Raw genomic sequence first — 16,450 nt, 5'->3', positions numbered from 1 at the left:
CGAAACATTCAATAAAAAAAAAAAATAAATAAATAAATAAATAAAAAAAACTGAAACAAAAAATGTGAAATTAATGTCTGAAACAGAAATAACTAAATAAAATTAAATAAATTAAAGTTAAAGTACTAAAATGTATATATATATATATATATATATATATATATATATTAGAAGATTATTATGAAAATCACATAGAAATAATTAGAATAACATAAAAAAGTTGATTTATTTCACTAATTCCAGTGGCTTGACACAAGGAATGTGACAGCTGAAACCCACACCTTGCATACGTCTGTGTGTAGTGGTTCTTGAAGCACTGACTCCAGCTGCAGTCCACTCTTTGTGAATCTCCCCCACATTTTTGAATGGGTTTTGTTTCACAATCCTCTCCAGGGTGAAGTTATCCATATTGCTTGTACACTTTTTTTTCGACCACATGTTTTCCTTCCCTTCACCTCTCTATTAATGCTCACCTCTCTATTTTAGCTCTGTGAACAGCCAGCCTTTTCTGCAATTACCTTTTTTGTCTTGCCCTTCTTGTGCAAAGTGTCAATGGATTTGATAAAGGAATGGCCAGAGGGTCACCACATGTGACGACCCAAGGTTGGACTGTGCTTCGTCCACAGATCAGCTCTACACATGATGAATGGATATTGTCCTCTTTTGGAAGGCCAAACAAAGTAGTTTCGCATTCATAATGAAATACACAGCATTCCCACAACAGCGACAGCAACATTACTACAGCGAGAATAAAAGTTCTGCCTTCTTTCTTTCCATGAATATTTGTGCAGTGTTAGGCAAATCTTCCCACACTGTGATGTTGTCATGGTGGGGGCGGGGGTTAGAACAAGCTGTGTTAGGTAGGAGTGGTTTACTATTAACTTTTATAACGATATCTCTTTGGCTTTGAGACTTTAGTCTTTGCAACTTTACAGATATTCTTAATCTACCAAGAGCTTGTAAAAACTCCAAAGAGATATGAAAAATTGCAATCACATCATATGACCCCTTTAATATAGTGCTACATGTCTGTGAATCATCAGACAATGACAGTTCACAGTTCTCTATAAAAAAATATTTTTGCAAAAGCGCATTTCTATTTTTCAAATATTTCAAAATGACTGTAGTGAATATATTTCGTATAACTGTAAATCACAGCATGCATTTGCACATTCACACTGTTATCTATTAAAATGCAATTAAACACAATAAACAATAACATAAAATAAAATCCTTTCCCCTCCACTCCATAGCTTCAGGAAAGCATTTTACATTTTCATATCATTGTTGAGAGCTGACCTGTGCAGAAACGGGGAGTTTCATGACATTTTAAAACATGAAAGGGCGACAAGCTTCTGTCTATTAGCATGTGCTGGACTTTTGACAAGAAGCATGAGTGTTTCATGTATTTGCTGAGAATGTTTACTCTGCTTTGACACTGATAGCACACAGCCAGCGGCAATAAAGATGATAACAAGAGGGACAGCAGCTGCTGAGGAGAAGAGAGTATCATAAACCTCTCCAACAGCTGGAGAACAGACATCTGCCTATTTCCTACCGAGAAAACACATCAAGTATGTAGTGAAGAGGGAAAGCCAATCAGAGTATGTTGCATTTGTAAGACCCATCAGTTTAGAAAGTCAGAAGATACTGAGCTACAATCAGGACTAATTCTGAACTATTCTGCTGTGAACAAATATAGAGGTGATGGAGTGGTTGCTAGGGTGTTACTAAAATATTAATATGCAGTTGCTAGGGCTGTTGTGTGGCTGCTAGCTGGTTTCTTATTTGTATGTGTAACTCATAACTTATTTGTTGGTAGCGTATTGCGTTATATGATGATATGTAATCATGCTATCATGGGTTCGATCGCAGAGAACAAATGTGCTCGTAAAATGTATATGCTCTATAAGTCATAATTTTGCATGATTTCTGTGAGGGGTAGGTTTAGGGGTGGGGTTAAGTTTGGTCATTCGAACAAATAAGCCACCTAGTGAAATATGTATGAATTACTGTGAGATTGGTGTAAAAGGTCCACACATTCCATTTAAATAAACATGCATTTTGATTGATAATGACGATATACGTCATTTCATGATGACAGATGCAACACGATACTGTCATTATTTTTAACTTAACTTTAAAACGTGAATATAGGTCATAATGAGGTGCTTGCACAAACAACCTATATGTTTGTTTTTTTGTTGGAGGACAGGCTTTTTAAAAAGTGGAGACCGAAAGCTTGATTTTTGCACCACAAGACCAGGCACTCAACACCAAGTACCACCAGAAGAACATCCTGAAACAAACAAAAGACAGTGTATGCAGGATGTGCAACAAGGCTGAGGAGCACACAAGCCATATTGTTGCCGGCTGAACTACATTTGAACAGTCTGAATACACAGAAAGTCAAAAAGTAGCCAGCTATGGTCAATGATAACACAATTAAATGGGATGTCCCAATAGTTACCAACAGAACCATCTTAGCTAATCGCCCTGACATAGTGTTGCATGACAAAAAAAAAAAAAAAAAAAAAAAAAATATATATATATATATATATATATATATATATATATATATATATATATATATATATATATATATATATATATATATATATATTAATTTAAAAAATCCATTCTACAATGGCTAAAGCTGGAGGATTCCCTTTTAAATATATGAATATATTAATAATTCATTCAATATAGAACAATTACACAGTAAATAAATGCAATCTACTTGTCTGGCTAATTACATAATACACTGTTTTACATAATATTTGTGTGCTATATATTTTTATGTTTAATACCCAGGTAGCACACACATACACGTCTCCAAGAGAACTTGGAAAGTATGTGTTTTGTATAAAAACTTGTAAAACATCTTTAGCATAGCTGTTTTACTTTCATTCCAAATCATTTTCAAAATGTCCGTTTAATATCTGACAGGAAACATTTTAGAGAGTTTTGCAGCTTTCAGATGAAACATAGGTATTGCCAAATACTGCTTAAAAGGCTGTTCGCTAATAGTATTGTGAATGAGAGAAACTTAAAAATCACTGAATCATTGCAGCTGCAATTCGAAGCTCAATTTCCCATTTTGTATATCAATTTTTTCTTAGCATTAGAACACCACGTCGGTGACAGAGGAACTGAGATCTTGCTTATAGAGACCAATCTAGTTGGAGTGTAAACTAAAGGAGCCAATGCACATTGGCCTGCGATTATTACATCCAGCTGCCACTGAACACAGCTTGATCATAAAAAGGCAGCAGGTGCAATGCATAACAGGTTTTTACTGGGGAGCCGAGCCAATGACCTGGCCGCTCGGTGGTGGTACAGCAGCCGTGGCAAAGGGACGAGACTTCTCCGTTCCCTCCTTCAGGGAACGAGGGTTACATACATAACCAAGATGTTTCCTTTCAGTCGGTCCCTCTCGACTTCACATCGGTGACCTACAAATTGGGATCGTCCACCAAAGCGCCATGGATGCTGCCCCTTTCAGTTCCCTTTGCAAGACGCCTGCACCCCTTTTTGGTATAGGCTGGGGCTCGCAACAAGAAGTCGAGTCACTGTTGTTGTAGCACTACCAACTTCTGAGCGGACCAAAGAGGGTTCTGAGTGTGGTTCCACAGGTTGGCACAGGGTGCGTGAGTAGGGCCTTTGTTGACGCTCTCGAACCGCCCTCTGCTGCCTGCTGGCAATGAATGAGGATGAATGTATATGAAGATATACCCATGTAAGCTGTTTTAGAGAAATAGGCTCTCAGGGAAATGCTCTTTTAGGTGCTGAGATGCATAGGGTAAATGGCAGTTTGGAGCACAACAGGGGGTAGTGCAGCCTGAAGTGCGTAACCCACTCAAGGTTTGTCTCAGGAAACACCAGCATTGAAGCACCATCCACCAACACAAAAAGTTCCCTAGAGTGCCAATGTGCATTGGCTCATTTAGTTTATACTCAAAGTAGATTGGGCTCTCTAAGTGAGATCCCAATTCGTTGGTCATTGACATAACGTTGAGAGTGACCGATAGAAAGGGAACAACATTTTGGGACTTTTTAAAAAATTGTGTTGCTGATTTGATTTTTAAATGTGTCAAGAAGTTTTTGAAAAGAGTCCATTAAAGCAGGTGGTAATTGGCCTTCCATATTCAAAATAGTCACTGCAAGAATGTTTGTCAAGTCATCTGACATTGGTTGAAAGGGAATTTAAAATGGCATCATTAGCATGCTAACAACAAACTCTTTCGAAATCGCTTGGATTTATCTTTGTTCTATTTTAGTTTGGATTGTTGCCTTAGACTTTCTGGATTTTGGAAAACAGCCTGTGATATTTTGGTCCCTATAGATATGGCTCAGGTCCTCACTGAGGGTTTTTTTTTTTTTTTTTTTTTGGCAGATACAAGGGGTGAAGAGCCATTTATGTGAAGAAATAATTTACTTGAGTGAATCTGAGCAGAGCAATCTTGAGCAACAAAGAAATACAGCCAAGTTCCTAGAATGATTCCACTAGACCCTGCAAGCAATTTATAAAGTTTGTTAGTGTTTTGGCTCTCATATACACCGTTCACAGGCCAATTAATAGACATGTCAGATCATAATAAACACACTTAATTTTTCTTTCTCAGGAAAGACTTTAGAAATTGCATTCAAAGCAACATATTGAAGTCTGTGAGAGATCTGTATCAGCAAGAGCATTAACTCCAGCAGCCTCATATCTTATTTAAAAAAAAAATAATAAAATAAAAAAGATTAAAGAAGATTGTCTTCAAATTAAAAACAAAAACTTTAACTGAAGTCAATTTTCACACATCTCAGTCAGGACTGACATTTAACAAGATTGGCAAAAACCAAAAGCTGAACTTTTGAGGTGAAGTGAGAATGGCATTGTCTTTCAGTGTATTGAAGCTTTAATCAGAGAAGGGCTGATAGAACTGTCTGTTGAACAGAGACTGACAGATACTTGTGTAAAGGCCTTTTCACATGACTCACATCAGCACTGCTTAATGCATTAAACTCATGAGCAACCCAGTTTTCTGTCCTTTCAAGCACATCCAATGGTTATCAGGCAACTTGCGTATCTTTGCAATGACAGGTCCCACTTTGCACCTATTTTACTCATGATTTTGATCCGCAAATTGTACCAAGAAACTGAAAGTTTGAAAAATAAGGTAAATGGGGTGAAAGGATATTTATAATCCCACAAGAACAACAACAACAGCAACAATACTAGATATAGTCCAGAGGTGTTAAGAGAACCTGAAATCAATACTTGAATAAAAGTACAGTGCAAGTGTTACAAGTGAGTAAAACTATCAGAATGTCTGATTTTAACAGTACTGTTTAAGTATTTTACTTGTACTGAATATAGGTTCAGATATATACTACACTGTATTTTTTACAGTAATTTAAGGGATTAAAGTGAATTATTTTACAATATATTACTGTAGTTAGAAATTCACTGTGAAATCAGTGCATGCTGGGTCATTTTCTTACAAATGACTGTGAATGAAGAGCAGAATGATGATACATTTGCTGCTCTTGTTTTACTGTGAATTCACATTATAAAGTTGTCTTTAACTTTGCCTCTGTGAGAAAATTGTTTAGCGCTGTTATTGTTTTGAATCACCATAATGATGATTGTTGATCCCATTTGTTTGGGATCTTTGACCTTGCATATTTACATTAATTACATTTACACATTTAATTACATTACAAATTCTGATCTAGTCATGTCAGAAGTGTGACAAATTAAAACATTGTCAAAATGATGAGAAGCTAGAATATAAAATAAGCAAATTGCCTAACGTATTCTTTCCATGTAAATGTTCACACTTCTATGTTGCATATAAAAGTGTTCAGCTTTTCCTGTGAGAAGGTCATACTGGTTGTTGTCTAGCCTGAAGCGAGACAGAAACCTGTTGTCATGGTGCTCCAGTTTTTCAACTAATTTAAATTCACTAGGAATATCCAGAGATAGTTAAGTTCAATGTTCAACGTTACTATTTTTCTCCCTGCAATTTGGACATTTATTCGGTTCCAAGCACATATACATTTTTCATATACATGTTTCATATACTTGTTTACTTTGTACACTTTACATCTTCTTGTCAACAATTTGACAAGCCAGACTGATTACATGTTCACATTCAATCAGGTGTTACACCTTGGTTATTTCATAATAGCCTTCTCTTCAGCTCTAATAAAAACTACAGCATCCAAGACAAGTACAAATGAAGCACTTTAAAATCTCATTTTAAAGATTATTATTTTGCATATAGTTAGAGTTATGTGATATTTGGATATAGTTAGAGTAAACACAGCCAGACTTCTGTGTGTATTCGGGAGCTGTCCATAGTGCTGAAATAGACTCCTAGTACTGTATGCAGGAATTAAAAGTGGAACTTGTTGTTCCTAATTCACTTGGTGCCTTAGTAAAAAAAAAAAAAAAATTATATATATATATATATATATATATATATAAATAATAATAAAAAAAAAAAAAAAAAACATAACTAAATAATCTATTCAAATAAAATTACATGTGCAAAGTATAGTAGGTCATAAAACATGATAAATAAGCAAGCAAAAGCAAAACATTTTGCTGTTGCAATTCACTTAATGGTCATTAACCTGTGACTAATAATAAGTGTTTCTGAACTCTGCATACAGCTCCTTTAATAATGACTAATGCATAGTATATCTGAGCACATTTCAGTGTCACTGTCACAATAATGCACCTGCAGTCTATACAAGTCACCAGATCATAAATAGTACCAAGGCAAAGGTTTTGCTTATGTATAATAATGAGGCAAGTCTTATCACAATACTCATTTATTTTAATGTCCAGCACATTGGTCAGTCTTGTGGCTGTTTTTAAGTGTACTTTGTGGATAAATGAACTTGAACTTGAGACTCACCCTTGCAGTTCATTGACTGAGAGTGATATCTTGAGGTTATGACCCAGCACATGAAGGGTGGTGAGGATGTCTGCCCATTGGACCATCTCTCCGAGCGGGCCACCCTTCAACACTTTAGGACTGAACACATCACCAGATTCCTCTGTCAGAAAGCCCACATGCACCAGGATCTGAAAGGAAAGGGAAGAGAGACTTTGTTAAGAATAACATATCAAGATTAGGTTGAATAATCTGAAATAAAAGAGATGTACTTCTTAAATTCCACAAAGCTGAAGTTCAACAGCAGGGATTTAATTATGTTTCATGTACTTTAGCATTCTTGACAATCTACAGCCTTAATGTAAGTAGACAGCCAATTAGATAAGGACTTCGCCAGTCAAAGCCAGTGTGTAAATGTTTATATTTCTTATGTTCCGGCTTGTAACACAGTTTCAGTTTGGTGTATTGGTAAATATTTGGTATGTCATTAATAAGGAGATTATTTTGATTATTGCAAAACATTAAGCTATATGTTATAGCAAAATGCATCAATTTAAATTAAATCTTATTTCATTTTTAAGGGGACCATTTCAATCATAGTTTCCAAAGAAGAGTTTGATATAACATACAAACCTCATCAAAACATCCAAATACATCAGGGCTTTATCTTTTCATTTGGTTATAACCTTTACAGAATTTGCAGTATCCACACAAATTTTGAGAGCATTTGTCCATCTCTTTAAATACAAAATTTTTTCTACATTTTAAATGAATAGCCTAGCTGTAAAATCAGCCTACATAACATATAAAAAGACAATAAAAACACCCACTGAGTGTCTATTCCTGAGAGAACAACAACTTTCAAAAGTATTGCATATCTTAAAAAGAATATACAAACCAAAAAGATCAAAATTTGAAATATTAAAAATTTTGTTTAATCTTTCTCAATGAAAGATCATGTTACAACTGATTTCTTACAGAAATATGTTGGTATACTACACCAAAAAAAGGTGAGGAACTTGAATTCAGTACCTACTTTTTCTCCCATTCATCACCAGAGGTCTCTATCACATTTTCACCCCAAAATCCATTTCCCATGACCCTCTACCCTGGAGCTGATTACTCCCACACGTTTTTAATCAGTGGGCAGTGCCTGAAGTGGACTGGTAAGCTCCAGTATGCAGTACCGACACTTCTGTCTGGCACTTTTTGGTACATATCGCCACTTCTGACATGTTGCCAGTATCAGAGTGTCTGGTGAAATAACAGAATATAAATCACAGTACCAGCAGGGGTCACCTTTCACCTTGACAAATTGAAATAATATTAATTTTCCAGGAAATTATATAATGTGAGGAATAAAATATAATGTCAATGGGACTACTTAAACTGCACTCCTTCTCACACACTTTGAGTATTGTGTTTCTGTTTTATGCAGACAACTCCTATCCATTCCGGGTTCCTTGTTTTACGTGTCTTGTTCCTTTCCTTGCCTTGCCTAGCCTAGTTTTAGATCCTGGACTGTTTAATTTTATTGTATTATTATTTATTTTTTTGTGATTATTTGCTGCCAAGCCAGACCGTTGCCTGTATACTGGATTACTCTTTTGTTTTGCCTTGGATGTTGTTGTTTGTCGATGTTAAAGGGTTAGTTCACCCAATAATCCAAATTATGTCATTAATAACTCACCCTCATGTCATTCCAAACCCGTGAGTTTGACCTCCGTTTCTCTTTGGAACACAGTTTAAAATATTTTAGATTTAGTCTGAGAGCTCTCAGTCCCTCCATTGAAGCTGTGTGTACGGTATACTGTCCATGTCCAGAAAGGTAAGAAAAACATCATCAAAGTAGTCCATGTGACATCAGAGGGTCAGTTAGAATATTTTGAAGAATTGAAAATACATTTTGGCCCAAAAATAGCAAAAACTATGACTTAATTCATCATTGTCTTCTCTCTCGTGTCTGTTATGAGAGAGTTCAAAACTGCAGTTTAGTAATATGCGATCCATGAATGCTGAATTCGATGTAACCAGATCTTCTTGAAGCAGTTCAAATTGAATCATTTAATCACGTCTCACGTCTCCAATAAGCATTAATCTTATTAATCTTGTTAAGCTGGTAACTTTTTTAATGTGGCTGATACTCCATCTGAGTTAAAAGAAAACTGACTGAACTTCTGTGAAGAGAAAACTGAAGATGAACACCGAGCCGAGCCAGACACCGAACAAAAGATTGACTCAGTTCTCGAGTCAAGAACCGGTTGCATCAGTTTTCGGATCACCAGTAGTTCTTTCGGACAGTTTGATTCAATAAACCGGTGACCGTGGTTTTCTTACCTTTCTGGACATAGACATTATACCGTGCACACAGTTCCATTGGGGGAACTGAGAGCTCTCAGACTAAATCTAAAATATCTTAAACTGTGTTAAAAGATAAACGGAGGTCTCACGGGTTTGTAACGACATGAGGGTGAGTCATTAATTACATAATTTTGATTATTGAGTGAACTAGCCCTATAATTGTTTGAAAAGGCAAAAGTTAATTGTTTCAATTGATAACTATAACATTTAACAATTTCCTTTTAGTTGACAATATAAGTTAATCTTGCGCTCATGAAAAATCTAAGTTTTTTCAGAGTGATTTGTAAATGGATTACCATTTGGAGATGAATATCTCACTAATCCTCTACCTCTTCCAGCTCCACCTGTCTAGATCAGTGGCAGGATTGATGTGTGCCTTAAGTTATTGGCAGCAGAACCATAGGAAAGCTAATGGGCTAAAACAGAATGCAATAACAAGTCAAGTTAAGTCAAGTCTGCTTTATTGTCAGTACTTGCACACATACAGTACATACATAATGTACAAAGAATTGAAATATAAAATATAAGATACAACAATACAATAAGGGAATGTAAAAAAATAAATAAATAATAAAATTAAAAATAAAGTTAAATAAAGCAGCGCAAAGCACATGGCAGATGTGTAAAACAGTGAAGTGAACAAACAAGTGCAGATACAAATATTTTTAGTGCAAGAAAAACTTATGCAGTCTGATTAAAGTCATAAAGGGCTCAAGAGCAGTTATTTTATTTACCTGACTGATGAGGTAGTAGAATGACGTTAGTTCCATGCTGAATGAGGTAGTGAGCAAAACAATGCTGCACAAAGTGACTGGTGCTTGTCATCATATGTTGTGGGGGGGGGGGGGGCACACACCAATGATCTTCTCAGTTGCTCTCACTATGCATTGCAGAGTCTTCCAACAGGATGTGTTGCAGGCGCCATACCACACAGTGATGCAGCTCGTCAAGATGCTCTCGATGGTGCCTCTGTAGAAGGTATACATGATGGGGGGCGGGGCTCTGGCTCTTCTCAGTTTTCGAAGGAAGTAGAGACACTGCTTTGATTTCATGGCCAGTGCTGCAGTGTTTTCAGTCCAGGAGAGGTCCTCTGTGATGTGCACCCAGGAACTTGGTGCTGCTCACTCTCTCCACAGACGCACCGTTGATGGTCAGAGAAACATGCTGAGTGTGTGCTTTCCTGAAGTCAACAACAATCTCCTTCATCTTCTCCACCTTCAGAGAGAGATTGTTGTCACTGCACCACCCAGCCAGGCCACTCACCTCACTCCTGTAGTTTGTCTCATCTCTGTTGCTAATGAGACCCACCACAGTAGTGTCATCTACAAACTTAATGAAGAGGTTAGAGTTCTGTGATGGTGTGCAGTCGTTGGTTAGCAGAGTGAATAGGAGGGGGCTCAGCACACATCCTTAGGGGGCCCCAGTGTTCAGTGTAATAGTGCTGGATCTGTTGCTGCCCACCCGTACTGCCTGAGGTCTTCCAGTCAGAAAGTCCAACAGCCAGTTGCACAGCGAAGCAAAGTTGAGGGATGATTGTGTTGAATGCTGAACTGAAGTCTATGAACAGCATTCTGTCGTATGAGTACTTGTGGCTTGTGTGGGTTAGCCGTTAGCCTAGCCCGTATACCTCTGCGCTTACCCCTCTTCTGAGTCATCTCACATCGCTTGTGGCACCTCCGCTGTGGGTGAGATACAGTAGTGGGGGGTTGTTAATGGTGTAGGCCTCTGGAGAAGACCGAGATCCCGCAGCTGTTCCGTGTGCACGGAGTTTAACTGTAAAAATGTGGTTCTGTTGACATCTAGCAGAAACTCACGACTGTATGCGCACTTAAAGACAGCTGGAGGCTATGACGACATACAAAAACACAAAATCACCGTTCTGTCAGGACAAAGGGAAGCCGCTGTGTGTGGAAAATCTTGGAAAAACATTGTCATTTCCATTAACATGGTAAAACTATTCTGAGAGTTTTCATGATTGAAATAAATATCATCATATTTATGGGAATAAAAAGTTTGTAGTCTGTGTTGGAGAGCATCAGGAAAGTGGCCAGGTTATATTTGCAGTGTAAGCTTAAACAGATCATAGAAAACTATTTGCAACAATGGTCTTTCCACTATTCATTGGCTTACAATCCCTTTTGGAAACAGTCCTAGATGGTGCTGTCACTGATGAGTCAAGCTGTGTGGTGGTGAATTGCTAAGTCGGCTTTGAAGATGAGAGAGAAATTAAGTACAAGTTCTGACTGAAAGACTCCTCAAGATTTATGTCTGATGAATGATCAAGTGCACTATTGACATTTCCCCTCAAAACATTAACATTTAATCATTTAGCAAGCACTTCAAGTTAAAATTACTTACAAATGAGGATTGCCACAAACCAAAGTGATTTTTTGGAGGCAGAAATACAAGAAAAGTATGACATATTCTCTGTAGAATCCACATTAATTGTTGACTTGTCATGTTTTGCTTGGCCATGTCTGCCTGTGTGAATATTCCCAACACATAAGACATCTTATTCAGTGTGAAGAAATGACAATTATACAGTCGCCCCCTTAATGTTTAATTGAAGGTAAGTCACAGACAGATTTAATGGATCATCACTAATCGGAAGCAGTTTGTGGCTACAATTTGAAGTTAGTTTTCTTGCTTCATTTAGTCTTATTTCTACTCGTTAGTTATCCCTCAGTATAATGTCTTAGCATCTGTAAACGTGAACTTGTGTGTCTGCATAATTTCTGTTTGTTATTGAACAAAAATGTCAGAGGCTGTGCTGAAATTATAATTCACTACATTTATGGATAGACTACTATTTTCATCTAGAGAATTTATTGAGTGAATGTCACTGAATTTACCTTTATATGAGTAAAGCAGCTCTCAAATATTTCAAGGTATTTCTGGATGATTCATGAAGCTCATCCTAACCTAGTTTTTTTTCTTTTTTTTTTTCAGCCATTTACAAGCATCATTTGCATGGTGCAAAAGTATGAAAGAGTTGCATGGCCTCTCCTGAGATGATGAGGACCGACACCTGTGAAATATTTTTTATGTGGCATGAATTTTTTGGCGAGCTGATATACTCAAAATGACACTTTCTCTGAAACAAGGCATTGCCATCTCTGCATCACAAAATATCCTTGAAATCAAATGTCTAGTTTTACCATTGCTAAAGAATATGTATTTAAAGCTATATTTATTTTTGCCTCAAATTACAGACACATATGACATATATATTTGGAGATAGTGAGCTTATAGAAAAGCGGATATTTATTTATTTTATTTATATTTACTTTTAATTTGTTTATAGTATATTTGAGTTCAGACATAGTCTCAATTCCTCTATCTGCGGTTTTCCAATAAAATCACTCTTAATGAAAATGAATTGCTGATAAAGTAATTGATGGTAATAGAGGTCAAGCATATGATCAATACTGTTTTTGATGTGCTGCTTAATGACTTCAGCCACTTATTTTCTTATTTATTTCTAGTCTATGCTTTAAAACATGTACACTTATTTGGACTGTTGACCGACATGATAGAGCACATGTAAAGTACTTGATTATAATTTTTTTATGATTTTAATTCAGGTGTGTTATTTAGTATAACGAACGAGACACTGCGTCCTCTAGGGGTCACTATGGGGAACACCTCGTCATAACCCATTTCTGAAGCATACATTGAAAAAACACCAACTTGTTGGCCGACGACAGCCTGACGTGATTAACGGTTTTCTCTACTTCCTGTTGGCCTTCTGTAGCTAATCGTAGCTCCGTGTAGCTGTTTTTATTTTTATTTTTTTCTCTATAATCTTTTTTACTATCACTGTCTTTTTTTTTTTTTTGTTGTAAGTTGTAAAATATAACGTAATTCACACCATGTTTCTGATATTATCGATCAATCTTAAAAGATTAACTTTGATCGTTCACTCTTCCGTGACTGCAGCACACCTGCAAAGCGTTAGCACTCGTTAGCTTGTCATTAGCGTTTTCTTTTCTCCTCTCCTCTCCTCTCTCACGCTGCAGTTTTTCACAAGTTCATCAAACAACCGCAGTAAGAATATTTCATCAAGCACGGTGAGTAATGGCTTCGCCTGCTATCGTTATTTACACCTCTTGCCACATGTACAGTTTATCTATCTCTGTCGCTGATGAGGGATTCACATGTGATAAATGCAGGGAAATAGTTAGGCTGACAGAGAAGATTTCAGAATTAGAGACACGCATCCAAACTTTAATTGAGGACAGTAAGAGTGTGAGGGCTCTAGATACGGCTTTGGATGCGTCTAGCTCAGGGATTCCTGTACATTGTCCGGTTCCGGCAACAGAGCCCCTGCAGCAGGGCAACTGTGTGACGGTGAGGCAGCGTAGTCGTGGGTCAAAACACCGCTCTTCTGTTCCGATCAAAACATTAAACAGGTTCTCCCCACTCAGTGATGCACCCACTGAGAAACCTGATGAAAGTGCTCTAGTTATTGGCGATTCTATTGTACGGAACGTGAATATAGAGACACCAGCCACCATAGTCAAATGTTTACCCGGAGCCAAAACGCCTGACATCTTGGCAAATTTAAAAGTGCTGGCTAATGCTAAACGTAAATACAGTAAGATTGTTATTCATGCCGGCGCGAATGATGTTCGACTTCGCCAGTCGGAGATCACTAAAAATAACTTTAAAGAGGTGTGTGAACTTGCAAGCACGATGTCAGACACTGTAATATGCTCTGGTCCCCTCCCTGCTTACCGTGGTGACGAGATGCATAGCAGATTGTCATCACTCAATGGCTGGATGTCTAAGTGGTGCCCACAGAATAACATAGGTTTCATAGACAATTGGACGAGCTTTTGGGGCAGACCTGACCTGTTTAAAAGATATGGTCTTCATCCCTCCTGGGGTGGCACCACTCTTCTGTCTAGAAATATGGCAAATAGTCTTAGTGTTTATACTTGACTAACTGGGGCCCAGTTCAGGAAGCAGACAGACTGGCTAAACCGACCGTCTGCTAGCTGCCTCCCGTCACAGAGGTCTGTTAATTCTCAGCACATAGAGACTCTTTCACCTAGATATCACACTATAGAGACTGTGTCTGTTCCACGAACTAGAAAATACAAAAAACGTCCAAACCAAGTTAAGGCTAACAATTTAATTGAGGTTCAACAAATAAGAAACAAATGCAATACGGATAAACAAATGATAAAGCTTGGCTTATTGAATATCAGATCAATTTCTATGAAAACACTTTTTGTAAATAATATGTTAACTGATCATAATATAGATGTGCTCTGTTTGACAGAAACTTGGCTAAAACCTGATGATTACATTATTTTAAATGAGTCCACCCCCCAAGATTACTGTAATAAACATGAGCCGCGTCTAAAAGGCAAAGGGGGAGGAGTTGCTTCAATTTATAACAACGTTTTCAGGATTTCTCAGGCTTCAAGTATAACTCGTTTGAAGTAATGGTGCTTCATATAACATTATCCAGAGAAACCAATGTTAATGATAAATCCATTGTTATGTTTTTACTGCCTACTGTATACAGGCCACCAGGGCACCATACAGACTTTATTAAAGAGTTTGGTGATTTTACATCCGAGTTAGTTCTGGCTGCAGATACGTTTTAATAGTTGGTGATTTTAATATCCATGTCGATAATGATGCATTGGGATCAGCATTTATAGACATTCTGAACTCTATTGGTGTTAGACAACATGTTTCAGGACCCCATCATTGTCGAAATCATACTCTAGATGTAATACTGTCACATGGAATTGATGTTGATAGTGTTGAAATTATTCAGCCAAGTGATGATATCTCAGATCATTATTTAGTTCTGTGCAAACTTCATATAGCCAAAATTGTAAATTCTACTTCTTGTTACAAGTATCAAAGAACTATCACTTCTACCACAAAAGACTGCTTTTTAAGTTATCTTCCTGATGTATCCGAATTCCTTAGCATATCCAAAACCTCAGAACAACTTGATGATGTAACAGAAACTATGGACTCTCTCTTTTCTAGCACTTTAAATACAGTTGCTCCTTTACGCTTAAGGAAGGTTAAGGAAAACAGTTTGACACCAAGGTATAATGAGCATACTCGCACCCTAAAGAGAGCAGCCCGAAAAATGGAGCGCAGCTGGAGGAAAACAAAACTAGAGGTATTTCGTATTGCTTGGCGGGAAAGTAGCATATCCTACAGAAAAGTATTAAAAACTGCTAGATCTGATTACTTTTCTTCTATTTTAGAAGAAAACAAACATAACCCCAGGTATTTATTCAATACAGTGGCTAAATTAACGAAAAATAAAGCCTCAACAAGTGTTGACATTTCCCAACACCACAACAGTAATGACTTTATGAACTACTTTACTTCTAAAATCGATACTATTAGAGATACAATTGCAACCATTCAGCCGTCAGCTACCGTATCACATCAGACAGTGCACTATAGACCCCCTGAGGAACAGTTCCACTCATTCTCTACTATAGGAGAGGAAGAATTGTATAAACTTGTTAAATTATCTAAACCAACAACATGTATGTTAGACCATATACAATCTAAGCTCCAAAAAGATGTGCTTCCAGAAGTCATAGGTCCTCTTCTGACTATTATTAATTCCTCATTGTCATTAGGATAGAAAACCTTCAAACTGGCTGTTATTAAGCCTCTCATAAAAAAAAAAAACACAACTTGACCCCAAAGAACTTGTTAATTATAGACCAATCTCGAATCTCCCTTTTCTGTCCAAGATTCTAGAAAAGGTGGTATCCTCACAATTATATTCCTTCTTAGAGGTATATGTGGTATATGTGAGGATTTTGAGTCAGGATTTAGACCGTATCATGAGACTGCTCTCCTTAGAGTTACAAATGATCTGCTCTTATCATCTGATTGTGGGTGTATCTCTCTATTAGTTTTATTGGATCTTAGTGCTGCGTTTGACACAATTGACCACAATATTCTTTTGCATAGACTTGAACACTTTGTTGGCATCAGTGGAAGTGCATTAGCATGGTTTAAATCGTATTTATATGACCGCCATCAGTTCGTAGCAGTGAATGAAGATGTATCACATAGATCACAAGTGTAGTATGGAGTACCTGAAGGCTCAGTACTAGGGCCGCTACTCTTCACGCTTTATATGTTACCCTTGGGAGATATCATCAGGCAACATGGTTTTAGCTTTCACTGTTATG

The 16,450-nt window shown here is 37.1% G+C and overlaps 1 protein-coding gene across 1 annotated transcript in view; it reads right to left on the bottom strand.

The window, feature by feature from the left end:
* mgat5b (alpha-1,6-mannosylglycoprotein 6-beta-N-acetylglucosaminyltransferase B) overlaps nucleotides 1-16,450 on the bottom strand; it is a 95,590-nt gene that overhangs the window by 37,554 nt on the left and 41,586 nt on the right. The window contains exon 8 of the mRNA XM_026217782.1: nucleotides 6,918-7,087. Coding sequence (XP_026073567.1) covers nucleotides 6,918-7,087 — 170 coding nt within the window. The remainder of the gene's footprint in view (nucleotides 1-6,917; nucleotides 7,088-16,450) is intronic.

This window comes from Carassius auratus, chromosome 3 (genome assembly GCF_003368295.1).
Source record: "Carassius auratus strain Wakin chromosome 3, ASM336829v1, whole genome shotgun sequence".
In the NCBI taxonomy this organism is placed as follows: domain Eukaryota; kingdom Metazoa; phylum Chordata; class Actinopteri; order Cypriniformes; family Cyprinidae; genus Carassius; species Carassius auratus.
This window is presented reverse-complemented; position numbering and strand designations above follow the sequence as displayed.